The sequence below is a fragment of the Mustelus asterias genome, chromosome 2, assembly GCF_964213995.1.
Source record: "Mustelus asterias chromosome 2, sMusAst1.hap1.1, whole genome shotgun sequence".
In the NCBI taxonomy this organism is placed as follows: Eukaryota; Metazoa; Chordata; class Chondrichthyes; order Carcharhiniformes; family Triakidae; genus Mustelus; species Mustelus asterias.
The window spans coordinates 53,748,993-53,775,932 of NC_135802.1; the positions used below are offsets into that span (position 1 = coordinate 53,748,993).

The 26,940-nt window shown below is 43.2% G+C and overlaps 1 protein-coding gene across 2 annotated transcripts in view; it reads left to right on the plus strand.

The window, feature by feature from the left end:
• The window catches only part of cdk14 (cyclin dependent kinase 14), a 570,262-nt gene that overhangs the window by 227,815 nt on the left and 315,507 nt on the right, over nt 1–26,940 (plus strand). For both annotated transcript variants that reach the window (XM_078235399.1, XM_078235409.1), the window contains one exon: nt 8,648–8,710. In XM_078235399.1, coding sequence (XP_078091525.1) covers nt 8,648–8,710 — 63 coding nt within the window. The remainder of the gene's footprint in view (nt 1–8,647; nt 8,711–26,940) is intronic.

Here is a 26,940-nt window from a genome sequence, read left to right on the forward strand (position 1 = left end):
TGAGAGTCAACCACATTGCTGTGGCTCTGGAGTTGCATGTACGCCAGACCAAGTCAGGACGACAGATATTCTTCCCCAAAAGACATTAGTGAACCAGATGGGTTTTTCTGACAATCGACAATGGTTTCATGGACATCAGTGGATTCTTAATTCTAGATTTTTTTTTATTGAGTTCAAATTCCACCATCTGCCGTGGCGGGATTCGAACCCAGGTCCCCAGAACATTAGCTGAGTTTCTGGATCAGTAATCTAATGATAATACCACTAGGCCATTGCCTCCCCTTTGGTGGAATTTGAATTTAATAAAAAATATTTGGAATTAAGAATCTACTGATGACCATGAAACCATTGTCGGTGAAACCTATCTGGTTCATGAATGTCTTTTTAGGGAAGGAAATCTGCCGACTCTTGTCTGGCCCACAGCAATGTGGTTGACTCTCAACTGCTCTGAAATGGTCTAGCAAGCCACTCTGTTCAAGGGCAACTAGGGATGGGCCAGTCAGTGACTGCCAAGTCAGTGACAAATGAATTTAAAAAAAAAGTATTTTGACTGGATTGGGCTCGGAAAGGAGCAACTCTGTTAATCCTCATTCCTGCAGGTGTTTGTTGGGTGGGGGTGAGGAAAGGTGCATTACAGCAGAGCCTATGCCTTTTTAGATGGCCACCTTTGACCCTGAGGGTGATCAGGAAGAGCTTTGTGGAAGCAGCTGCCTGATCAGACTAGGGAATGTCAGATAGCTCGAAGCTTCAATGAGTTTCGGGGCTTCAGGTGCTTTCTATCAGTCGTCCCTGAATAAAGGCACATCAATGAGTTAACCATGGGGTACAAAAGGGTGTTCTGGAATATCCTGCACTGTGATCATACAGATATATCTTTCCAAGTACAGTGTGATAATTGCCCTGCTATTTACTTAGAATCCATGACACTTGGAAAAGCTGGTGACCATTCTCCCTCTTTAGTATGGGTTACAAGCCTGGGTCATATCTGTCTGCTTTTAATTCATTGCTGACCCAAGTTGACCAACCTAATAGTTCTGCATCACCTTGGGTGGCTGCCTATACAACAACATATGCGTATTTCTGAATGTGACCCACCATTTTGGGGGGGGGGGGCTGGTCTGTTGTCTGTTTCTCCCCTTAGGTTCTCAGAGGTTTCATACAGGGAATCATGAAGTCTGCAGCTTTTGGATTTGGGACTCATTTTGATGTTGGAATCTAATTTTGTTGTCTTGTTTTGGGAGAGAAGTACATCAGAGATATTAAGTATCTAGCCAGTATTTGATCTACACCGAGCCTTTCATCCACATAAGAGCATGGGAAATAGCAGCAAGAAAAGCCCATTTGGATCATGTACAATTCAAGAAGACCATGGCAGATCTACCTCAACACCACTTTCCTGCACTATACCTATATCCCTTGATGCCATTTTTTATATTAAAAATCTGTTGGCCTCTGTCTTGAACACAGTCAATGACTGAGCCTTTACATCTCTGAGGTAGAGAATTCCAAAGATTTACCACCCTCTGAAGGAAAAAATTCCCCCTCATCTCAGTGGCCTGTCCCTTATTTCGAGATTATTCCCCTTGATTCTCAACCTCTCCAGCAAGGGGAAACATCCTTGCTACCCTGTTGAGTCCTGTAAGAATTTTGTATGTTTCAATAAGATCACCTCTCATTCTTAACTCGAGACTACAAGCTCCGTTGCCTCAATCTCTCCTGAAAGGACAATCCTGCCATCCCAGAAATCAGTCTGGCGAACCTTTGCTGCACTCCCTCTCTATCAAGTAATATTCTCAGGTAAGGGGATCAAAACTGTGTACAATGCCCCAAGTTGTGGTCTCACCAAGGCTATGTACAGTTGCAGCAAGGTCACTGTCCCTGTACTCAAATCCTTTTGTGATAGAAGCCAACATATCAAGGGGTATAGGTATAGTGCAGGAAAGTGGTGTTAATTGCTTGCTGCACCAGAATGTTAACTTCCAACTGCTCATAAACAAGGACACCCAGATCACTTTTGACATGGTCAATTTCCAATCTCTCACCATTTAAGCAATATTCTGTATTTTTACTTTCCCTATATTCCCTCTGTCATATTCTTGCCCATTCAGTCAGCCTGTTTAAATCCCCATGCAGTCTCTTTGCGTCCTCCTCGCAACTCGTGTTCAAACTTAGCTTTGTGTCAACAGTAAAGTTGGAAATATTACAATTTATCCTCGCACCAAGTCATTAATATAGGTTGTGAGTAGCTGGGGCCAAAGCACTGATCCTTGTGGTACCCCGGTAGTTACAGCCTGCCAACCTGAAAATGACCTGTTTATTCGTGTACTCTGTTTTCTGTCCTTTAACCTATTTATATGGATTCGCCTGGATATTTGACAGAATTATTCTGAGTGCTTTCCCTCTGGGACAGAGTTAGTCAGAAATCAGCTGGGTGCTTTGGTCCTAGTTGGTCACTTTGATCTCTCCCTCCTGAGTTTGTCATCTGAATCCAGAACTAGTATATGGTGGTAGCAGTGTGTACAAACTATCTCCAAATGCACTGTAGCAACTCACTAAGACTTCTTCACTGGCACCTTCCAAACACTTGACCTGTACCACCAGCTGGGAGCATCACCGCCTGCAATTTCTATTAAGCGGCACTAACTCAGCAATAACTTGTTCATAACTTTGGGTTCCGCCAGGTTCATTCAGTTCCTGACCTCTTTAGAGCCTTGGTTCAACTTGGACAAAAGAACTAAATTCCAGATGAGGTGAGATTGACTGCCCTTGACATCAAGGCAGGATTTGACCAACTATGGCATCAAGGAGCCCTAGCAAAACAGAAGTCAGTGAGAATCTCTGCTGGTTGAAGTCATACCTAGCAGAAAGAAAGATGGTTGTGGTGATTGGAGGTTGATCATCTTAGCTCCATGACATCACTGCAGGAATTCTAGAGTCCTATGCCCAACCATCTTCAGCTGCTTCATCAACAACCTCCCTTTTATCATAAGGTCAGAAGTGGGGATGTTCCCACCATGTTCAGCATCATTTGTGACTCCCCAGATACTGAAGCAGTGCATGAACAAAAGAAGCAAGACCTGGAAAATATCCAGGCTTGGGTTGACAAATGGCAACTAACATTCACAGTTAGGTGTCAGGCAATGACCATCTCCAACAAGAGAGGATCTAACCATTGCCCCTTGACATATAATGGCATTACCCTCACTGAATCCCCCCACTTTCAACATTCCAGGGGCTCCCCATTGGTAAAACTGGACTAGCCATAGAAATACTGTGGCTACCAGAGCAGGTTGAAGGCTAGGAATCCTGCGGTGAGTAACTCACCTCCTGACCATCATCAAGGCGCAAGTTATGAGCGTAATGGAATACCCCCCACTTCTCTGGGTGAAGAAAATGAAACATTTTCTCCTTATTGAATAGTTTAAAAGACCAATATTGACGTGATTGTTTTCATGTTGTGCACCTCTGTGACAGAAAGTAAACCTGTAAGCATTTTTCAAATTTCTCAAGCTGCTAATCAATTTTTTTTTAATGACTTTTAAAAAAAACCATGCTGCTTTCTTGTCAAAATTGAAAATCTACGTTGTTGACCGGGTGTAGAAATCTTCTTGCGTCATGATGTGGAGAAACCAAAACTCTTTAGTTTGACCATTATACAAATCTGGATTGAATTTTGAATTTCTAAACCAGCGGGTAAGAATATCATTGGAAAGTAACAACAATGAACATGTACAGTGATTTTAAAAAGAAATAGACTGATGTGGAAGTTTGAATGTCAGCAATGAGAGATGCAAAAATACTTTACTAGCTCGAAGTGAATTCATTTCTGTGCCAAATCGCAAATTGTAATTCCAACTCGTGTAAAATGGAAAATTGAAAGCACATAATTGGAGAGCAGCCAGCAGAACATGTGGTTGAACATCTGAGGATATGCTATTAACTTCAGCAGGATAAGGAACTGTAAAATTGATGTGGAGAATAGGGAGAGAGGGTTGATGAGTTTGGACATCTGGTATGCCCCAAATTAAGCATATATTTATCCTGTGTGCTCTTTACCCACTGTGCACAGGTGCTTAATAGTTCATATAATAACAATATAATAACTGCCAAGTGTACAATGTATTCATAATATCTCAACTGTAGTGCTCACATTGTGAGGGAAAACCCAAGTGCTCTGCAGCATATGTCCAGGGAGGATGGTTAATGTAGTAGCAACCATCACCATACATATTTTAAGTAAGCACCATTTCGCGTGCAGACATTTTGTGGCAAGTGTATAGTTATTTGGAAGAGGAAGCATATGGTGAAGCACAGGCAGGTCTTGCTGGTCAAGTCTAGGAGAGTTGCAGGGTTGAAGGGAAGCAGGTGTAAGAAAGAAAAATTATATTCTGCCTGTCCCTCGTGAATTATCTCTAATACAGTGTGTGATGGGTCTATGTTTTAATAGAGCTTATTAGAACACATGGACTGTTTTGAGCTGTCACTGGCCTTCATACACACGACAGGACCATCTGTTGCTGATGGGTTGAGTCTCTCTGTTGGAGCCAGCTTCAACCTAATTGGGAGATGTATTAAAAACAACCATGAGGGAGAGATTCAGGGAGGTCACTACTGATCGCCATTCCACATTTTGCAGCTAGTAAACATGGTTTGGAGTTAACTGCCAGTGCTAACAGATGTGGGCAAGTTTAGCAGCAGTGCTGCCATCATGTAGCACAATGTAAGTGACATAAGTAATGCACCCCATTGACCTGAGCAAAGAAGACCCCTAACCTTGTGTGTACATTGGGAGAAGTCATAGAACTGGGTAGAAGGCCTGCATGCCATTGTAATTGTTTCAGCTAGGGAGTTACTTTAAACTCGAATGCATGCAGATTGAAAAAGGCTAAATGCATTAGAAAAATGAGTGAGCGTGAATAGCAACTGACGTCCTTTAATTATATTGCTCTCTTTACAATTCTGCACAAGTTCAGAAGGTGATTACACATGAAGGTGAAAATTCATGCTATTTTAATTCACGCGCATAGAGAGAATCTCTATGGGTGAATTTATTTGCTTGGAAGATTTATTCGCTTGGAAAATTATTCCTTTTTACACGTCCACTCTAAAAGTCTCTTTCATGTAACCACTGTGAAAGGAAAATCTTTGTGATAAATTTGACGTTTACTAGTTGGAGTCTGTGGCACCTTGTCCATTGTCACAGTTAATTTGAAGTCATCTCGAGATGTACCTTTTATATGCAATTTGCAATGTTATATGTCTGTTAAGACGATCTCTTAAATACCACCTTTCATGATTGAAAAACCTACGTTTTGTCCGTCTTTCCACAAGCTCCAGCAAAGGTAACTCTCTTGCAGTTTGCAATGTATGAACAGTTCCTTTGTGTTTCCTTAATGCTACTGGTAAAGATGAATTATACTGGTGCAGCATTTCATGAAAGGTAATGACCCAAGCTAATTTAGGACAAATTAGCAATATTTTATGGAATGGCATAGAAGTGAAATTCATTGATAACCTTTAGAAGACACACACATTATCTCACATAATTAATATTAAATAATTAGGTTGTTAAGATAATGTATGAAATATTCCTTTTCTACTTACCAAAGCCCTGATTTATTTTTGTTTTTTAAAAGTGTAATAGAAATGGTTTGCCTTCTCATTAATGCAGTGGCTAAGAGAACAAATCATGTATAATGGACTCTTTCTACATTAGCTTCTGACATGTAATTATGGAAATAATAGCCCTCACTAATTGGAGTATTTATAATTTTTTAAGAAATAATTTTATCGTCTGTTACTTCACAATCTCATGCATGTGAAATCATTGCTGTGAGGTAGCATGCCCATTACTCTATGAAGATGGATTTCCATTGTTCTGTTCAAAAATGTACCAATGTCAAATATCATGTCACAATTGCCATTACCTGAAGCATTCAAGAATCTGAGATAACAAAGTTTCCTTTTGTTCTGATCCAATTCATCTGAGCTAAACCATATATTTTTTAAAGTTATTTTAAGAAGATTTTTAATAGCAAAATCAGAAACCAATTTCCAAAAAGCAAAGGGGACGCCCACCTCCCTCGACTAGTGACTCTTGCAGTAATTAAAATGAATGCTATTTATTCTGTGTTAACTGCATAGAGGAAACTAAATGGTGCATTTGGAAAATCCAAAACGTTTGATTAGTGTTTGGGTGACTTTGGTTCCAAGGAATAGCTTCTTTTAAGTATCTTTTGTGCAATTAAATTGTACCTCATTTTTGTATGGATATAATCCACATGATTCTAGTATACCAAATCTATATTTTAAATCCTAGAGATTCCTAAAAAACCTGAGGTTGTTCTCCATGCCAAGCTTTGTCGATCAAGGCTGGGATTTTCCCCCAAAAATTGTAAGTGCAGAATTTGCATAAAAGCTGGAGAAACTCCCGCTGGTTTTCTTAGCGGGATTTTCAAAATGAATCTCCCACACTCTGGGGGGGTGCAGCCTATTCCTGCTGGAGAGGCCAGCAGCATAGGACTGAGTGGGGCACTGCACATGTGCTGATCTGTCAGCGAGGAGATCGGTGCATGCACAGTAAACCAGCACTGCCGGCCTCCCAATCACTGCCAGTCTGATGCAGCCAACCCCGTGATCCCGCATCGCTACCCCTCTGACACCCTTCCCTCCACCAACCCCGTTGGCTAGCTCCGATCAGCCTCTTCCCTCTGCCACTGATCCCGACTGCAAAGAGGCAGTGGGTCTCTTCCCCCCCCCCCCCCCCCTCATGGGCCCTCCCCCTTGGCACTGCCTGATGCCTGGTGGGCAGTGTCAAGGTGCCCCTTGGGCATTGCCACTTTGCCTCTTGAGCAGTGCCAGGAGCCCAGACTGGCATTGCCATTCTCCAGGAATAGGATTTCTGGCATATTAACATATTATAACCATTTAAATATTAGTAGGCCCAAGACTGATGTCTCCTGGCCTGCTGGTCTCTTCCCCTCCCCCTGCCAGGAGTAGTTCACAGTAAGAGTTTAACAACACCAGGTTAAAGTCCAACAGGTTTATTTGGTAGCAAATGCCATTAGCTTTCGGAGCGCCGCTCCTTCCAGCTCTTACTGTGTTTACCCTAGTCCAACGCCGGCATCTCCACATCAGGAGTAGTTCACTCCAGCGGGGTTTGCAACAGCTTCCCACTAATGGGGAGCTGTTGCAAACCCCACTGGAGTGAACCACTCCTGGTGGGGGGAGGGGGAAGAGCCTAGTGGGCCAGGAGACTTCAGTCCTGGGCCTACTAATATTTAAATTGTTATTATAATATGTTAATATTCCAGAAACCCTATACCTGGAGACGGGCAGAGGCCGTGGCGCTCATTGGGAAGCCCACTAAACGGCTAGAGCAATGCAACGGGCTGGGAGAATCACCCCCAATTTTTTGAAATTGAGATGTATTTGCCAGCATGGAAATTCCAAAATTACCCGAAATAGAACTGACAAAACACCTCTTGACGAATGTAGAAAAAGCATTTGCACTTCTCTGGAATACTGTCAGCTTTCTGAAATTCAGTTTATTTTGGTTGGGTTTTATCACCAAAAGAGACACAAACTGTCACAAAACCCCTTCCAGAATTACCTTTTGAGAATCTGTTCTTAAATTGTAAAGTTGTTAACTTTTGCATTACAGTTGTCTTCGTTAATGTTGTCTGATTAGTAACTGCACATTCACATAAGCAATTGTTTCAATTGGAATTGAGGCCTGTTTGTAGTTTTTGTTGATTCCACAATATTTCCTGTAAGAAACTAAAAGATGAGAAAAATATATTCAAATATTACAAAATGTTGAGCGTATCTTCCAATAGACTTCTTTCTCTCATTATTACGCATCTTTTCTGGATGTAACAAGAATGGTTCAAAGGGAGTGCCGCGTATAAAATTGTTCAGTTGCTCATTGGGACATTCCGTTTCTGGTTTCTGTTGTACAAATCTGGTATTCAGTGCCCTTGCTCTCAGTTCATTCTTGGGTGAACAGTCGTTTTTGTTTCAATTCTCATTTTCATTAAAAGACATTCTAGCAAACTTCAAGGTTTAATTATTATGCAAAGTGTGCAATTTAAAATCATGTATTCGGACATTCTTCTTTGCTTTCAAACCATTTCATAAACTGATTCAGTGATGTGGAGTAGAGGTAAGATTATTTGGTTAACTGCAGAGGTTGGAAGTCAAATTAAAAAAAAACAGGAAATGCTGGAAAAACTCGAGGTCTGACAGCATCTGTGGAGAGAGAAAGCTAGTTAATGTTTCGAGTCTGTGGGCGGGATTTTCCCGCCGCGCTCGTCCCCCAAGGCCGGAAAATCCAGCCCGAGGTCAGTGGATCTTTGCATGGTCCGTGTGACTGCTACAATTCCCGTGGCGGGCGGGACAGTAAAATTTTGTACTGTATGACTTCAGATTATTTGATAGCCACCAGATCCTTTTAAACAGTGCATACAAGTTGAAGATCCTGTAAATGTTGATAAATGCATATGCCTCATTTAGTTGAAGAATGACAGCCAGTTGAATGCCAAGGAAAGCCAGACGTAAACTGTATTTCAAATGCGTTGAAACAGTGAAATGACCAAATAGCTAATAAATCTAAAACGATTGTCTCTCCTTTTTCTCCTTGTTCCAGCATACAGATTTATGTCAGTATATGGATAAACACCCAGGGGGACTTCTTCCAGATAATGTTAAGGTAAGAGTTGCAACTTAATTATAGGACTGATGACATAAGTATTTACTCCTTGTTCAATTTTTTTTCCCAATTTTCCCTTGTTATTGAGGTGTGGCTCCATAGGTACTAATTATCCTCCAGGAACCCACCCAGCTGGCTATGAGTCACATATATATTTTGGCACTGAGCATTGGCAGACTATTTGACACAGGGTCTACCACAGCACAGCCCAATCTGTCTGCTCCCAACATGCATATTCACTTTCATCAGTGATTGAGATTGAGAATATCGGTTATTTTTCCTTTCCCCACAGCCTCTGGGGTCCTGAGACTGTTGTGTATCCAACACAAACTGAAATTGGTTATTGTAGTGCACGAGTGGGCAAGGTTCTGGCTGGAGGGCCACATCTGGGTAAGAAAATTGCATGGAGGGGGGAGCAGCCATAAACTCTTGAACACATTAATGTAATAAAGATACATTTTGGTACCAATAAACATGAATCCTTCATTAAGACTAATATACCATTGTAATGATACAATAATGATTCCAAACATATCGGCCTGGATTCTCCCAGCCCGCTACGCTGCTCGAGTAGTGCAGCGAGTCGGGAGACATCAGCGGGGGGCCTCTAGCTGGACTCACGACTGGCGTCCAGCCCTTTCTTCCCCACATGATCAGCCCCAAGCTAGAAATCAGCTCTGGGCTGATAACCATATGGAAATCTGAATTTCCAAATGATTAGCGGGCCCAGGATGGTATTCTCTTGGCCCGCTAGTGTCTCTCTCCGTGCTGGGGTTTACAACTGCTCCCCACCAATGGAGCACAGGCATGCTCACCCTGGGAACAGAGGCCATTGAGGCACCCCATCCCCCCTTGTTGGTCAGGGGGGCTACCTGGCACTGCCCACTGAGCACTGGGCAGTGCCAAGGGAACGGGACCTACTGGTAGGGGGTGGGGGGGAGGAGGGGGTGATCAGTGGTGGTGAGGGGGACCTGCTGCAATTCTGCAATGGAATCGGTGGAGAAGGGAGGGAGTGGGCGATCAAGGCTGATTATGGGGGGGGGGGGGGGGGGGGGGGGAATGGGGACGATTGGGGCTGGCCCCTGTTGGGGGGGCTATCAGGTAGGTCAGCGATTGGGGGGGTGTCGGATAGGCCAGCGATTGGGGTAGAGGGATTTGGGGATAACATTGGGGAGGCTGACGATTGGGGTGGGTGGGGGGGCAGTGCAGAGATTGGTGCATGCGCAATGGCTCACTCAGCACTATGCTGCCGGCCTCTTGGGCTCTGTGGAGCACAGTGTGCTGGAGATTCATTGAACTAAATGTGCCTAAAAATCGGGCATGAAAATCTCCCACTTTCCTACCCATTGGGCACTTTTTTTTTCTGGGCGAATCCTGGCCATCCTCTTATTCATGCCCTCTTGGCTTAATGTGAAGAATCAAAGAATCAATCATGGAATCCCCATAGTGCAGAAGGAGACCATTCGGCCCATCAAGTCTGCACCGACCACAATCCCATCCAGGCCCTATTCCCGTAACAACACATTCACCCTGCTAATCACCTGACACTAGGGTCAATTTAGAATAGTCAATCCACCTATCCCGCACATCTACAAATCAATGCATTTGATTTTTTTACATCTTCAAAATTGCATCAAAATCTGGTGTCAGTTTTTTTCTCTCTCCACTGATGCTGTCTGACCTGTTGCGTTTTTCCAGCATTTAGTTTTTTTTCAGGTTTTCCACATCCGCAGTATTTTTCTTTAATTTTGTCAATGTAAATGTTGCTTTATTGTGATCTGCAGTATGGTGCCAAAGGGGAAAAAGCAAGGAAAACAGAAAATGTGGCAAAACCAAAGGCATCTTAGAAGAAGTTACCCCATCTTGTGGGGGAGTGCAGTGATCTGTATTTTTCTTCACCCCTCATTCCTAAAGCTGGAATTTAATAACCCCACATTTTAAAAGTTCCCAAGTCCATCTGAAATCTGTTCCACATCTGTTGGAGAACATTTTCCTAATTATCAATTTTCTGGAAACATAGAATATTAATCTAAAATCACAAACTTTGCTTTCTATTACATTTATCATCCTTTTTAAATGGAGAAAGATTACAGAAAGCTGCAGTACAGAGATTTGGGGTCCTTGTGCATAAACCACAAAAAGCCAGCATGCAGGTTCAGCATGTAATAGAGAATGGAATATTGGCCTTCATTTCAAAGGGAATGGAGTATAAAATAGGGAAGTCTTGCTAAAATTATACAAGGCACTAATTCTACCACACGTGGACACACTGTGAACAATTTTGGTCCTCTTATCTAAGGAAAGATATACCGGCATTGGAGGCAGTCCAGAGAAGGTTCACCTTATTGAGACATTTGGGATTTTCAGGGGGCTTGAGAGGGTGGAAGCTAAGAGGTTGTTTCCCCTTGTGGGAGAGTCCAGAACCAGAGGGCATAACCTGGTGGTAAAGGATCACCAATTTAAGACAGATGGGGAGGAATTTCTTCTCTGCGGTTAGTGAATCCGTGGAATTATTTAGTGCAGGACTGTAGAGGCTGGGTCGTTAACTATGTTCAAGGCTGAGAGAGTTTTTTCAAAAGTAAGGGAATCAAGGGTTTATGGGGATAAGGCAGGGAAAGTATCATTGTGGATTATCACATGAGAACACTCATGATCTCAATGAACAGTGAAGCAGAATGGCCTACTTCTGCCCCTATGTCTTATGGTCTTCTCACAGTCTAAACCTTAGCTGCACCTCTGGAAAGAAAGAGAAGATGCCATTACAAGTCTTACTTTCGGAAGTGCATGAACTACTAATCCCTGAGATGCCCATCTCAAAATGTTAAACTGAGATTGTTTGTTGAGACCTTCTGTCAAACATTTCTTGAGATTCACTGCAGGTAGCAATATTCATACTTCAATATTTCAGTTCCTCGTTCTCCAGCAGAATTGTAGAGCAAGAAATCTGGTGCTTTTGCTAAGTACCTCGGGTCTGTGTCCTCTGGTTACTGATCCTTCTGCCACCCTCACTCCTGATTACCTAATCAATACCCTTCATGAATTTGCTTACCTTTACTAAAATGACCATTAATTTTCTCTGTGCTAATAAGAACCATGATGTGGAGATGCAATTCTCCAGATGTAATTCTACAACTCATCCTTTTCATTCTGGACCACAACGTCTTCACCTTCAACGACCATGGGGACCAAATTCGCACCTCAATATGCCAACATCTTCATACAGAGGATCTGCTCAGATGAGGAGGATCACAACTGACACTTTCGGATGCTGAAAGACACCCTCATAAGAACAGGATATGGCGCTCGACTCATCGATCGACAGTTCCGACGCGCCACAGCGAAAAACCGCACCGACCTCCTCAGAAGACAAACACGGGACATGGCGGACAGAGTACCCTTCGTCATCCAGTACTTCCCCGGAGCAGAGAAGCTACGACATCTTCTCCGGAGCCTTTAACATGTCATCGATGAAGACTAACATCTCGCCAAGGCCACCCCAACTTCTTGTCTTCAAACAACCGCACAACTTCAAACAGACCATTGTCCGCAGCAAACTACCCAGCCTTCAGGAGAACCTTGACCACGACACCACGCAACCCTGCCACAGCAACCTCTGTAAGACGTGCTAGATCATCGACATGGATGCCATTTTCTCACGTGAGAACACCATCCACCAGGTACACGATACATACTCTTGTGACTCAGCCAACGTTGTCTACCTGATGCGCTGCAGGAAAGGATGTCCCGAGGCATGGTACATTGGGGAGACCGTGCAGATGCTACGACAACGGATGAATGAACACCGCTCAACAATCACCAGGCAGGAGTGTTCTCTTTCTGTTGGGGAACACTTCAACAGTCACGGGCATTCAGCCTCTGATCTTCGGGTAAGCGTTCTCCAAGACACACGACAACGCAGAATCGCTGAGCAGAAACTGATAGCCAGGTTCTGCACACATGAGGACAGCCTCAATCGGGATCTTGGGTTCATGTCACACTATCTGTGTGACTTGCCTGGGCTTGCAGACAATACACACCTCTTTAACCTGTGCTTAACCCTCTCTCCATTCACATTGCCTGTACCGTGTAGACTTGATTACCTGTAAAGACTCGCATTCCAAGCATTATCTTGTAAATTGAGTCTGTGTCTATGTATGCCCTGTTTGTGAACACAAATCTTCACTCACCTGAGGAAAGAGCAACATTCCAAAAGCTTGTGCTACCAAATAAACCTGTTGGACTTTAACCTGGTTTTGTGAGACTTCTTGCAACAAGAACCATGCCAGATTTCTGATTTCCCCAATTAATTGAAGTTCCACATCTCTGCCACCATTATAAATGTAGCTATAAGAATTTATAATTTAAGAAGTTGACAGGATTTACCATGCTTCTTGTTTATCCTTCGAGGCAAAGATGATCATGTTCCTCACCTGCCCTAATTTGTCGGGTTCTGATGGGTAAAGAAGTGACTGCTAAGGCCAATTTGTGCATGGAAGGTTCTACTACAAATAGGATAGGATGCTGCAGATTGAGCTTTGGATGAGTTGCTGGCTTAGGATTTCATCTGCTTGTGTTCGTTCTCTGCTTCTAATATGGGCTTGGTTTTGAAGGAAGCTGAAACATCTTTTTGTGATTGCACCGGTTGTGGTGATAGTGGGTGGACTTTTCCCAGATAAGCCAAGGTGTCCGTGTATCCATGTAGTGCGATGCCAATGTAGACCTGAAGTTGGCCAGTTCAAATCCTGGACTGCGAGCACCCATGGCGCCATGCGTCAGTAAGAAAGAGCACCTTCAGTGAGAGAATGAGAAAAATTGGGAAGTAGAATTATGTAAGAGGTGACATGACTTTTCATAGAATATTAAAACCAAAGTGTAAAAAAAGTTGAAGTTTTGCAATTACAGTTGAAATGATTGTAAAACCAAAAACAACATTAAAACTTCAGTAATCTAATAATTAGTCTTCTATATATAGATAAATTGTGCTGTTTCCAGTGCGCACTCATGTTTTCAGCCTTCAACATGGCTGCCATATTTCCCAAGAAGCCGGCCTCCAGCCTTTCAGATCATTGGCTAACCCCAGCCTACCTTGGTCTTGAAATTCTTTCCCTGAAGTTCTCCAGATCAGCATGTTGTTTTCACAGCCTCCGATGCCAATTGGGCAGGTTCCAACTGCAGTTGCGCGAGTGCATTTGGCACTTGGCGCATGCTGGAATTAAGGCTCCCAGGGGCAGGATGTGGCGGCCTGTGGGCTGTACTTTACCCAAATCTGCTGTAACACATACTGGACCTTTGGTCAATTATTCACTTGGTAAACAACCAAGGCCATTGAGGAGCCTTGAATGCTCAATAAGAAAGGTTGCAACTCCTGTTGAGAGCTGAACATGTTTACAATTTCTGCTAAATAATTAACAATGCATAAATCATACACAGTCGTGTACTTTTATTTTTTGCCTCTGTTATTGCAGTTCAGTGAGGAATGAGTAACAGGAGCTGAGTTAATAGGATAGCAGCAAAAATCATAATGACCTTTATTTGTTAAGGATTATGAAGCTGTATAAAGACAGACTTTCCAGCACATTTATAGCAAATATTACTATGATGGTGGGTGCTTTACAGTTCATCCTAATTAGTAAAGTTGCTGTGGTCATGATGGTTAACAGTTGGACAGAAGGAGGCTAATTATTCTGCTGTTATGCCTCTAAAATTACATGGTGACAGGGGAAGTTAAATGAGGTTGCAACTATAATTGATTCTGGGTTATGGAAGCTAAGTATTTTGTAGCATCTCAAAGACCTAGGGCGAGATTCTCTGGTCTTCCCTCAGCGTTTTTCTCAGTGGCTGGAGGTGGGCGCGTCATTCATTGCTGGTGGGATTTTCCTGTCCCGCCGCTGTCAATGGGAATTCCCATTGAAGCCACCCCGTGCTGTCGGGAAACCCATGGCAAGGAGTGTGTCGCTGCTTAGACCAGAGAATCCCAATGGGGGCGGGGCGGGGGGGTGGGAGAGAGAGTCAGAAAATTCCGCCCCTAGGATGGGAGACAAATATGGTTTTTAAAAAAATTCCAGTGTGACATTTTGGCTAATATTGGATTCATTTGCTTTTTCAAAAGATGAAACTGCACAGTTTAAAATTTTTTATCTCTAGTATGTACCAATAACCCACAAACAAAAGTCTTTTGTAATTGTTGGTTTCCAAGGGAGACTCTGAGGCCAATTATGAATGGGCTTGTTCTATATTTGTCTGTTAAGGACTGTGCGTGCCCCTGAGGGAAGCAGAGAGTCAGCACTGCTAATAGGAGAACTGCCAAAGATTCATCACTGATTAGAATCTAGTCGTCTGTGACTGTCATATGGACAAATGTCACCCGACAATGCAGCAGCTGGGGAGTAACGGAAACTCTTTCTGCTCTGTTGACATTAGCTGAATGTTACCTCCTATTTCATTTATGTAAAGTCAAAATAGGATTTCAAGATATTTAAATGACGTCTGCAATGCACCAGTGATTGTCATTTTGCATATGTGTTGGAAATTGCATCGTATTTATTACAAGGACAACTAAAAATCTTGATATGGTTCAGTGCTACTACCAATAACTTTCTCACATGGAGGCAGCCCAATTGGACTGATCTCCAGTACAACCTGAGAACAAAAGCAAGCAGTGTTAGGTAGTTAAATAGGAAGATGGCTTGCGAGAATAGAAAAAAAGGTAGAGAATAACGACTTGAAGAATATTCATTATTGGTGGTTTTATTTATCAAGTCTCAGACAATGGGAATGTTAAAATGTTTGGATGTGGAAATAAATGTGCGTGCAATGGGTGGAAATAGCTAACAATTGAAGGGATAATGTATATTTGCCCAGCAAATTGTCAAGATCTAGATTTGTTGCTTGAAAGGGTAATGGAAGCAAATTTTAAAAGGAGTTGAAAATGTATTTAAAAGGAAAAATACAGGGCGATGGGGAAAGAATGAGATGAATTGGATTGCTCATTCAATGAGGTAGTACAGGTACGGCACAGTGGTTAGCACTGCTGCCTGACAGTCTCAGGGATCCGGGTTCGATTCCTGGCTTGGGTCACTGTCTGTGTGGCGTTTACACATTCTCCCCTGCATGGGTTTCATCTGGGTGCTCCACTTTCCTCCCACTATCCAAAGATGTGCTAGTTAGATGGATTGGCCATGCTAAATTGTCCCTTAGACCCCCTGACACCTAGCTAGGGTAAATACATGGGGTTATTGGGATAGGGCCTGGGTGGGATTGTGGTCGGTGCAGACTCGATGGGCTGAATGGCCTCCATCTGCACTGTAGGATTCCATGATTCTAGGTGTGATGAACCAAATAGCCTCCCTATACTTTCAGATTTTAGGGAAATAGATTAATCTTATTGCTCATTATGGGACCTTGCTGGGCGTAACTTAGCTACCATATTTTCCTACATAACCGCAGTGAATATACTTGTAAAAGCATTGTGTGAGACATGAAGTACTTCAGGGTATCCCAAGGATGTGAACGCTGTTATATAAGTGGAAGTCGTTTGATGCTGTTCTTTCTTTCCGTGAAGAGTTGACTTGAAAATCTAAGTGGCAATATGAATGAAACATTGCTGTTGACTTTGTCAATTATCAGCCGTTTTCCCATGCTACAAAGATCGAAAGAAAATTAAGATTGCCATTCATCATGGGATCAGCTGCAGCTATTGTGACATCTTTATCTGTGAGCTGACCCAAAACCTATTGATTGGACAGCCAGAAAATTGCACGGAAAAAGAATACAAGAAAGTGGATAAGTTTGGCCCATTTAGGTTGCTTTTTCAGGAATTGCACATGCAATTTTCATCTTCCTGTTGTCCTGTTACATTGCTCTATTTTCTTCTCCATCTAAAATATACCCATTCATTTTTGACTTGAGTCTGTTTTCATTGTCCTGTGTCAGTTTCTTAGAATGTTAGTAGGCAGTAATTACCTGAAGCTTTATTTGCCTTTTTTTTGGTTATTTGTATATCTTATTGTCCATTCCTCAGTTTTATACACACCCAACAATTAAGATCATGATTTAAAAAGATATAATGTGGAGATGCCACTCATCTGATGAAGGAGCGGCGCTCCGAAAGCTCATGATTCCAAATAAACCTGTTGGACTTTAACCTGGTGTTATGAGAGTTAAAAATATATGATTATAGAATCATAGAGTGCAGAAGGAGGCCCTTTGACCCATCGAGTCTGCACTGACCACAATCCCACCCAGGCCCTATCCTCATAACCCTATGCATTTACCCCAGCTAGTCATCCCTCTGACACTAAGGGGCAAGTTAGAATGGCCAATCTGCCTAACCCCACATCTTTGGACTGTGGGAGGAAACTGGAGCACCTGGAGGAAACCCATGCAGACACGGGAAGAATGTGCAAACTCCACGCAGACAGTGACCCAAGCCGGGAATTGAACCCGGGTCCCTGGCGCTGTGAGGCAGCAGTGCTAGGCCTGTGAGGCAGCAGTGCTAACCACTGTGCCGCCCATTATCCTTGTAATTTTAACAATTTACACAAATATCACAAGCTGCTCTTCATTTAGTGTTTTTTTTCAAGTGTGCAATGGTGCTGGCTTTCACAAATAGATTGGTAAATGGATTTGTTGAAATTCTTGGTCATGATGTGGAAGTGCAGACTAATGACCAGTTACACCCTCACAGGGATTGGGATAGGGTGCAAGCTACAGATAGAGGTGATTTGATTTGATTTATTATTGTCATATGATTAGGGTACAGTGAAAAATATTGTTTCTTGCGCGCTATACAGACAAAGCATACCGTTCATAGAGAAGAAAACGAGAGAGTACAGAATGTAGTGTTACAGTCATAGGGTGCAGAGAAAGATCAACTTAGTGTGAGGTAGGTCCATTCGAAAGGTGAGATGCTAATTCAGAGGATCCATTGTCATCCGTATGAGCAATTGCTAAATATAGATGCTGTGCTGCGATGTTTTCTATATCATTGTCTTAGGGAGAGAGAAAAACATGTTCGGGGTGTTTTGTTTCTAAATTGGCAACTGAGACTTTTTTCTTTTGTCTCTCGATTAAGAGGGTAGTTGAATCATGCGTGACTGCACCAGGTTTGATTGGAGTGGCCATGGTGGATTGAATGATCATCCTTTTCATATGTTTATACGAATTCATTTAAGTCACTTCTCACAACACGATGGTTTCCACACAATTCAACACTAATATTAAAGGTAAAATAAAAGGAAACTTCCTCAGCATATCCCAACATGGAAAGGCAATCAGTAGGAGCAAGTTGTTAATCATTCCAAGGAATGATGGTAAGATAGAAAAATTTGTTACGAGTTTTTGGCCCAATTAGATAGTTTCCCGTCCTTATACTGTTTCCCAGAATAATGGACCTTCCTGCCTCCGAATCTGAAAGCTGGTTTAGTAGTATATAAATACAGTTTGCAAAGGCAAGCCACGTTATGGATTGCCAATATTCCAACTTGTTCTGAAAGTGTATATTGCACTCTATTGATGAGAAGGGAGAGGAAAAAATATAAAACTAAAAAGCACAAAACAATAGGCCTCAAAATTCATAGTTTGGGAGAAGATGTTATCAAGATTTGTCCTTCGTGGAGGTATTGGGATTCCACTGAAGTGGTGGCCACATGCAAGTGATGGAGTTAGGATGGAATGGCATCACCCATCCCAACCTGGAATATTGTGTGTAGTTTTGCTCTCCTTACCTGGGGAAGAATTTTCTTGCTTTAAAGGGAGTGCAGCGAAGGTTTACCAGACTGATTCCTGAGATGGTGGGACTGACATACAAGGAAAGATCAAGTCAGTTAAGATTATATTTGCTGGAATTCTGAAGAAAGATGGGGGATCTCATTGGAACCTATAAAATTCTAATAAGACTAGGCAAGGTAGATGCAGGAAGGATGTTCCTGATGGCAGGGGAGGTGTAATAGTCTAAGGATAAGGGGGTAAACGTTTTAGGACTAAGATGAGGAGAACTTTATTCATCCAGTAAGTGGTAAGCCTGTGGAATTCCCTACCACAGAAATGAGTTGAGGCCAAAATATTGTATGTTTTCAAGAAGGAATTAGATATATCTCTCGGGGTGAAAGCGATCAAAGGATATGGGGGAAAGGTGGATCAGGCTATTGAGTTGGATGATCACCCATGATCATACTGAATGGTAGAGCAGACTTAAAGAACTGAATGGCCTCTTTCTATTTTCTATGTTTCTACGTTTTGAGTTTTGCTGAAAAAAGAGACATGCTGTCTACGTTTTTCATCTTGCACACTGATGCGCGATAAATCAAACGGGAGGCTGGATGTACCCGGGAAATAAAGGCTTTTATTACCAACAATAACGGAGCTACTATATACAATATACAATCCCAGACTAAAGGGTCACCAGGCAGAGCAGTGACCTTTATACCTCTCCTGGAAGGCGGAGCCAACTGGAGTGTACCATAGGACTATATTAACAGGTAGAACAGCCCAACCCTAACCCCAACAGTAACATATCTACAGACTCATAGTGCTGGCCAAACCATGGCTCAGCACTCCTGGTGGTAACCAACAATGGTTCACCACACACACATCAGGACAGATTGCAATATTACCAACAGCAAAGGGAACCACAATTTAATTGCATGAAAAGGGAGTGCTGATTAGTTGGCAAGTGTACTCTGATTGGTAGAGACATTGCCATGGCGAATGCAGCAGGGAACAGTCAAATGCTAAACGACTGTTCAAATTCAAAGCAGGCCGGTTGGCTCAGGTCAAGGCATTGCCATGGGGGATGAACCAGGGAATGGCTGTCCCCAAGGTTTTGTTTAGTTGAAAAAGGCATGATGTGTGGACATGCTCCTTCTGATTGTAAAGGACAGGGGCCTGCTGTGTGTGAAAATGTGGTTTCTCGCATGTGTAAGTGAGCCTGACAATCTTAAATTGGTTTTCGGATTAATTCTTAACACAATTAGGATTGTTTTTACAAGTCTTCTCCAATTGCAGAATCACATCTAACGATGGACAGTATGTTCTAAGTTTTGAAAGCACTGATGGTTGGCTATGGTCTGTACCTGCCTGTTGTGAGCAGCTGAAGGGATGTGCTGTTTGATACAATGTGCCAGTTGTTGGGACATATGGCCTACATACCTGGCATCAGAGTGGCACTAAAATTCTTGCACCATATTACTCATTTGTGTGAAAGGCAGAAGGTCTTTTAGCTTGATGGCAGCATCCTGTTAGTGGAGAGTATATAATTTGTGTTGCAACTACATTGTAACAGCATGAAGTGGTTCTCTGCTACTGGCTACCACACGCACGCGCAGACAGATGCACAGACACCAGCCGTCCCAGCAGTCTTGTACATTGGGCCTAAGCAGTTTGCTCAGCATGCAAGCCTGATTCTGAGCACCAAAGCCATCCCTGTGGAATAATAGCTATCCCAATCCAATAATTGCTCGCTGTCTGTCACGCAAGCTCATGAATGGGCCTAAGGCTGTTACTGTTGGTCCTGAAAAGTGCCCAGTTAACTCAAATTACCCTGGAAGGGAGACATGTTTCAAAAACCAGAGCGACGGTTAAAGCTAGCTGTTTCACTTTGTTTCTGCAGGTGCAACATTAGTATTATTCTCCACTAACAGCAGATGGTCTTCCTATCGCAAATGAGTAATGTGGTACATGAATTTTGGTGCCAGTGTAACGTCAGGTATGTAGGCTGTACATCCCAGTGACTGGTGAAGTGTATCAAACAACACATACTTTCGGATATTCACAGCAGGCAAGATACTGGCCTTACCCAACCAGCCCATGTTTGCAAAACTCAAAACACAGGATATTTTCCCCAATATCAATAAAGGCTGATAACAGACAGGAAAAGCGGCATTGAATCTGTCAATGGCATTGGCAGCTTTCTCCGCTGTACCGTGCAGCACTTAGGAAAAAAAAACTTGGAAGTCATGGGTTCCATGACATCGCTGGTGGGATGGCCTCTGAATTACCTGCCCCACCAGCAACTTCAGCTGAGGATTGGGGCGCCATTTTTAAAGGCCACTCTAACACAGCGAGCAAACCAATTCAATCAGCAACGCAGGCAGTGCCCGGGCATGACACAAAGAACAAAGAGAACAAAGAACAGTACAGCACAGGAAACAGGCCCTTCGGCCCTCCAAGCCTGTGCCGCTCCTTGGTCCAACTAGACCAATCGTTTGTATCCCTCCATTCCCAGGCTGCTCATGTGACTATCCAGGTAAGTCTTAAACGATGTCAGCGTGCCTGCCTCCACCACCCTACTTGGCAGCGCATTCCAGGCCCCCACCACCCTCTGTGTAAAAAACGTCCCTCTTAGTGCTGTACTCGCCTAGGCTCCCCTGGGAGGTCTCCTTGCCAGGAGCATGCCTTTGGAGACCAGGCGCCATTCACACTGTTCTGCCGTCACACCACTGTGGATAGATTTTTTGGGAGGGAGGGGGCAATTTAATCTGGTATAGGGGCCTGAGAATGATATGGTAATTTAGTCTAATGAGATTCCCACTTCAGACTTCAGGAAATATACCCTGCCACTGTTGGGGAAGGGGCCCATGTTGTCACGTGCTTACGTGGACATGAAACGCAACTTTGCAGTTCTCGCAATACTTGCTGCTCCCATCACTGAACCCACCTAATGTGAACAGGAGTGTAAAATCCCAGCCATAGGGCCCGATTTTACTATCCAGTTGCGCCCGTTTTCAAGCACGAAAATTTGGTAAAGTCGGGCGTGCGGCGAGTAATGCAATCCGCGCCCGCCTCCACGCCGGTTCCCCATTTACCAAAGCCCGAAAATGGCTGCGATTGGGACTGCGCCCGAAATGGGCACAATGGCCATTTAAATGTAGTTGCATGCATTTAAATTGACTTAATGGGCTGCACGCCCAATCTTACTGGCACTTCCCCCTTTACCACCGTGTTCGCCCATCTAGAATCGGTGCGAAACAGACATTCTCCACAAAAGTCCGATTCGGGCGCTCCAGTTAGTGAGGAGGTAAGAGCAGAGCGTCCGACGGCTTTTGCTTGAGATCAGTAAGGGGAAGGGGGGAGGGGCCCGTGATCAGTCTGGGTGGGGGTGGGGGAAAAGGGGGTCTGTAATGTGAGGCAATGTCTGTGGGAGCCAGAGGGAGGCATTATCCGGCCCGGGAGCGATGTGGCAGGGTAGTGGCATTCTATCATTTCTTTTTTGCGCATGCGCAGTTTGAGGTGCCGATCGGAGCTGCAGGGTTTCGGGCGCGTTAAGCCCCGTCCACGGGCTTGTGCAGTGCGAATGGGACTCTGATATGTTTGCAGGCAGAGTGCGTATGGGGGCGCCTTAGAATGGTCGGATCTGAACCACTCCCAGTTTCAAGTCCACCCAGCACTTAGAATCAAAATGGTAAAATAGGGCCCATAGTGTCCAACATTAGATGTGATTCTGCATTTGGACAACATTTGTTAAACAATCCTGATAATGTTGAGAATTACACTGAGCCAACTGATAATCTTAAATTGGCTTTCACAGTGTGGCTCACTTACTTGTGCTAGAAGCCACTTATATTCTCTCACACAGCCCTGCTTTTGCAGACAGAAGGAGTATGTCCATGCATTGCACCTTCTTCTATTGATTAAAAGCTCCGACAACAGCATTCCCTGATTCAATCAAAATTGACCTGACGGGTTTGAATTTGAACAGTAGTTTGGCAGTTAACTGTTCCCTGCTGTATTCTCCATGGCAACACCCCTGCCAATCAGAATCCGCTTGCCAACTAATCAGCACCCTTCTCATGCAGGATGCATTGTTGTTCCCTTCACTGTTGGCAATCTTGCAATCTGTTCTGATGAGTGCAAGACAAAAAGTTTAGAAAGCATGTCTCTTTTTCAGAAATCTTTTTTTTTTGCAAGTTTATTAATGTCCTCTTGTAAGTTGTTGTAGTCCTTCACAATATTGCAGTATTAACTATCTCACCTCTTACCCCCTCCACCCCCCCTCCCCTCCATTTGGTGTCATCTGCGAATTTATAGTTGTATTTATGATTCCAAAGTCTAAAACACTGTCAACTGGGAACAGCAGTGGTCCCATCCCACACTGATCCTTGTGGGAGCACGATTTGCTGCATTCTGCCACTCAGAATAAATAATAGTTATCCAATCACCAATTTTAAGATGACTGATTTGTCATTCCCTGGACACATTCTGCTCCCGCCTTTTTGATTTGATTTATTATTGGCACATTAGTATACAGTGAAAAGTATTGTTTCTTGTGCAGACAAAGCATACTGTACAGAGAGAAGGAAAGGAGAGAGTGCAGAATGTGATGTTATAGTCATAGCTAGGGTGATGAGAAAGATCAACTTAATGTGAGGTAGGTCCATCCAAAAGTCTGGCAGCAGGAAAAACCTGTTCTTGAATCATCGAATTGGAATCACAGTAACGATCTGTCAGTCCTCTGGCATTACTCTGTTTTCTAACAAATTGTTAAAAATAAGAAGTAATGCTTCTGCTTTCTCTTCCCAAGATCCTTTTAAAGTCTGTGGATGAAATCCATCTGCATCAGAGGTGCTATCCTCATTTGAGATAGTTGGTTTACTCAAAGCATCCCCTTTTTCATTTTAAATGCACCTATCTCATTAATCATCTCCTCATTCATTGTCTACGTGACCTATCTCCTCGGTAAATAAGACCATAAGACATAGGAGCGGAAGTAAGGCCATTCGGCCCATCGAGTCCACTCCACCATTCAATCATGGTTGATTTCAACTCCATTTACCCGCTCTCTCCCCATTCCTTGAGAAATCAAGAATTTATCAATTTCTGTCTTGAAGACGCTCAACGTCTCGGCCTCCACAGCCCTCTGTGGCAATGAATTCCACAGACCTACCACTCTCTGGCTGAAGAAATTTCTCCTCATCTCTGTTCTAAGGTGACTCCCTTTTATTCTAAGGCTGTGCCCCCGCGTCCTAGTCTCCCCTGCTAATGGAAACAACTTCCCTACGTCCATCCTATCTAAGCCGTTCATTATCTTGTAAGTTTCTATTAGATCTCCCCTCAACCTCCTAAACTCCAATGAATATAATCCCACGATCCTCAGACGTTCATCGTATGTCAGGCCTACCATTCCTGGCATCATCCGTGTGAATCTCCGCTGGACCCGCTCCAGTGCCAGTATGTCCTTCCTGAGGTGTGGGGCCCAAAATTGCTCACAGTACTCCAAATGGGGCCTAACCAGTGCTTTATAAAGCCTCAGAAGTACATCCCTGCTTTTGTATTCCAAGCCTCTTGAGATAAATGACAACATTACATTTGCTTTCTTAATTACGGACTCAACCTGCAAGTTTACCTTTAGAGAATCCTGGACTAGGACTCCCAAGTCCCTTTGCACTTTAGCATTATGAATTTTGTCACCGTTTAGAAAATAGTCCATGCCTCTATTCTTTTTTCCAAAGTGCAAGACCTCGCACTTGCCCACGTTGAATTTCATCAGCCACTTCTTGGACCACTCTCCTAAACTGTCTAAATCTTTCTGCAGCCTCCCCACCTCCTCAATACTACCTGCCCCTCCACCTATCTTTGTATCATCGGCAAACTTGGCCAGAATGCTCCCAGTCCCGTCATCTAGATCGTTAATATATAAAGAGAACAGCTGTGGCCCCAACACTGAACCCTGCGGGACACCACTTGTCACCGGTTGCCATTCTGAGAAAGAACCTTTTATCCCAACTCTCTGCCTTCTGTCTGACAGCCAATCGTCAATCCATGTTAGTACCTTGCCTCGAATACCATGGGCCCTTATTTTACTCAGCAGTCTCCCGTGAGGCACCTTGTCAAAGGCCTTTTGGAAGTCAAGATAGATAACATCCATTGTTATCTATCTTGACTTCCACCGGCACGGTAGCACAGTGGTTAGCACTGCTGCTTCACAGCTCCAGGGTCCCGGGTTCGATTCTCGGCTCGGGTCACTGTCTGTGTGGAGTTTGCACATTCTCCTCGTGTCTGCGTGGGTTTCCTCCGGGTGCTCCGGTTTCCTCCCACAGTCCAAAGATGTGCGGGTTAGGTTGATTGGCCAGGTTAAAAAAATTGCCCCTTAGAGTCCTGGGATGCGTAGGTTAGAGGGATTAGCGGATAAATATGTGGGGGTAGGGCCTGGGTGGGATTGTGGTCGGTGCAGACTCGATGGGCCGAATGGCCTCCTTCTGCACTGTAGGGTTTCTATATATTTCTATATATTGGCTCTCCTTGGTCTAACCTATTTGTTATCTCTTCAAAGAACTTTAACAGGTTTGTCAGGCACGACCTCCCCTTACTAAATCCATGCTGACTTGTCCTAATCCGACCCTGCACTTCCAAGAATTTAGAAATCTCATCCTTAACGATGGATTCTAGAATTTTGCCAACAACTGAGGTTAGGCTAATTGGCCTATAATTTTCCATCTTTTTTCTTGTTCCCTTCTTGAACAGTGGGGTTACAACAGCGATTTTCCAATCCTCTGGGACTTTCCCTGACTCCAGTGACTTTTGAAAGATCATAACTAACGCCTCCACTATTTCTTCAGCTATCTCCTTTAGAACTCTAGGATGTAGCCCATCTGGGCCCGGAGATTTATCAATTTTCAGACCTTTTAGTTTCTCTAGCACTTTCTCCTTTGTGATGGCAACCATATTCAACTCTGCCCCCTGACTTTCCTGAATTGTTGGGATATTACTCATGTCTTCTACTGTGAAGACTGACGCAAAGTACTTATTAAGTTCCTCAGCTATTTCCTTGTCTCCCATCACTAGATTACCAGCATCATTTTGGAGCGGCCCAATGTCTACTTTTGCCTCCCGTTTGTTTTTAATGTATTTAAAGAAACTTTTACTATAATTCCTAATGTTACTGGCTAGCCTACCTTCATATTTGATCCTCTCCTTCCTTATTTCTCTCTTTGTTATCCTCTGTTTGTTTTTATAGCCTTCCCAATCTTCTGACTTCCCACTACTCTTTGCCACATTATAGGCTCTCTCTTTTGCCTTGATGCATTCCCTGACTTCCTTTGTCAGCCATGGCTGCCTAATCCCCCCTCTGATAACCTTTCTTTTGTTTGGGATGAACCTCTGCACTGTGTCCTCAATTACTCCCAGAAACTCCTGCCATTGCTGTTCTACTGTCTTTCCCACTAGGCTCTGCTTCCAGTCGATTTTTGTCAGTTCCTCCCTCATGCGCCTGTAATTACCTTTATTTAACTGTAGAACCTTCACATCTGATTCTGCCTTCCTTCTTTCAAATTGCAGACTGAATTCTACCATATTATGATCACTGCTTCCTAAGTGTTCCCTTACTTTAAGATCTTTTATCACGTCTGGCTCATTACATAACACTAAGTCCAGAGTAGCCTGTTCCCTCGCGGGCTCCATCACAAGCTGTTCCAAAAAGCCATCCTGTAAACATTCAATGAATTCCCTTTCTTTGGGTCCACTGGCAACATTATTTATGCTGAAGGGTAATAATTATTTAATATTTCTGACATCTCTGTTGTTAGCTGTGGTATTATCCTATCTGTCCCTTAACTGCCCTATTCCCATCACAGACTTCTCTATTTTACAATTTTGTTTTTTTCATGGAAAATGTGGTTTCATATTTCCTCGTTGACTTTACTAATTATTTTTTGATTTCTCTCCTAATCGCATCAGGTTTTCTCTTATGCATCCTCTGCTATGTACTTAATGTCTGCCTCTTCCCCAACCCTCAGCTGTTCCCTTATGTATTTATTCATCCATGGAGTCCCACCAGCATTTAGTTCTTCTGTTTTAGTGGTGCTTTCTATTTAGCAGTGTTCTCATCATAAAAGTGGCACTCTGAATGCCCTCATCATAATTGTATCAAACTGTGATCATCTGATTTGGTGTTTCTTGTTTACTGTACACAGTACAATGTCAATGTCAGCACTACATGGCTGTATGATTCTTGCCTCTGATTTAGAAAGCTATGGTTTCAATCTTGATTGTAAACTTGATGTAATCAAGGTTGATTTGTTAGTCGGTACTGATGGAGTGCAGCATTGTTGGAGATGCTGACTCAGATTTTTCTGGAGACATGTTTGTCATTTTATGGCACCCAAGTCCCTGGAGATTGTTGTTTAAGTGACTTGTGCAATTATTTAAGCCAGGCCATAATTTCCTGGTACTTTTTTGTCCTTGTACTTTCTGAATTAATCATCATTACAATTGCACAAAAATCATCAATTAATGCT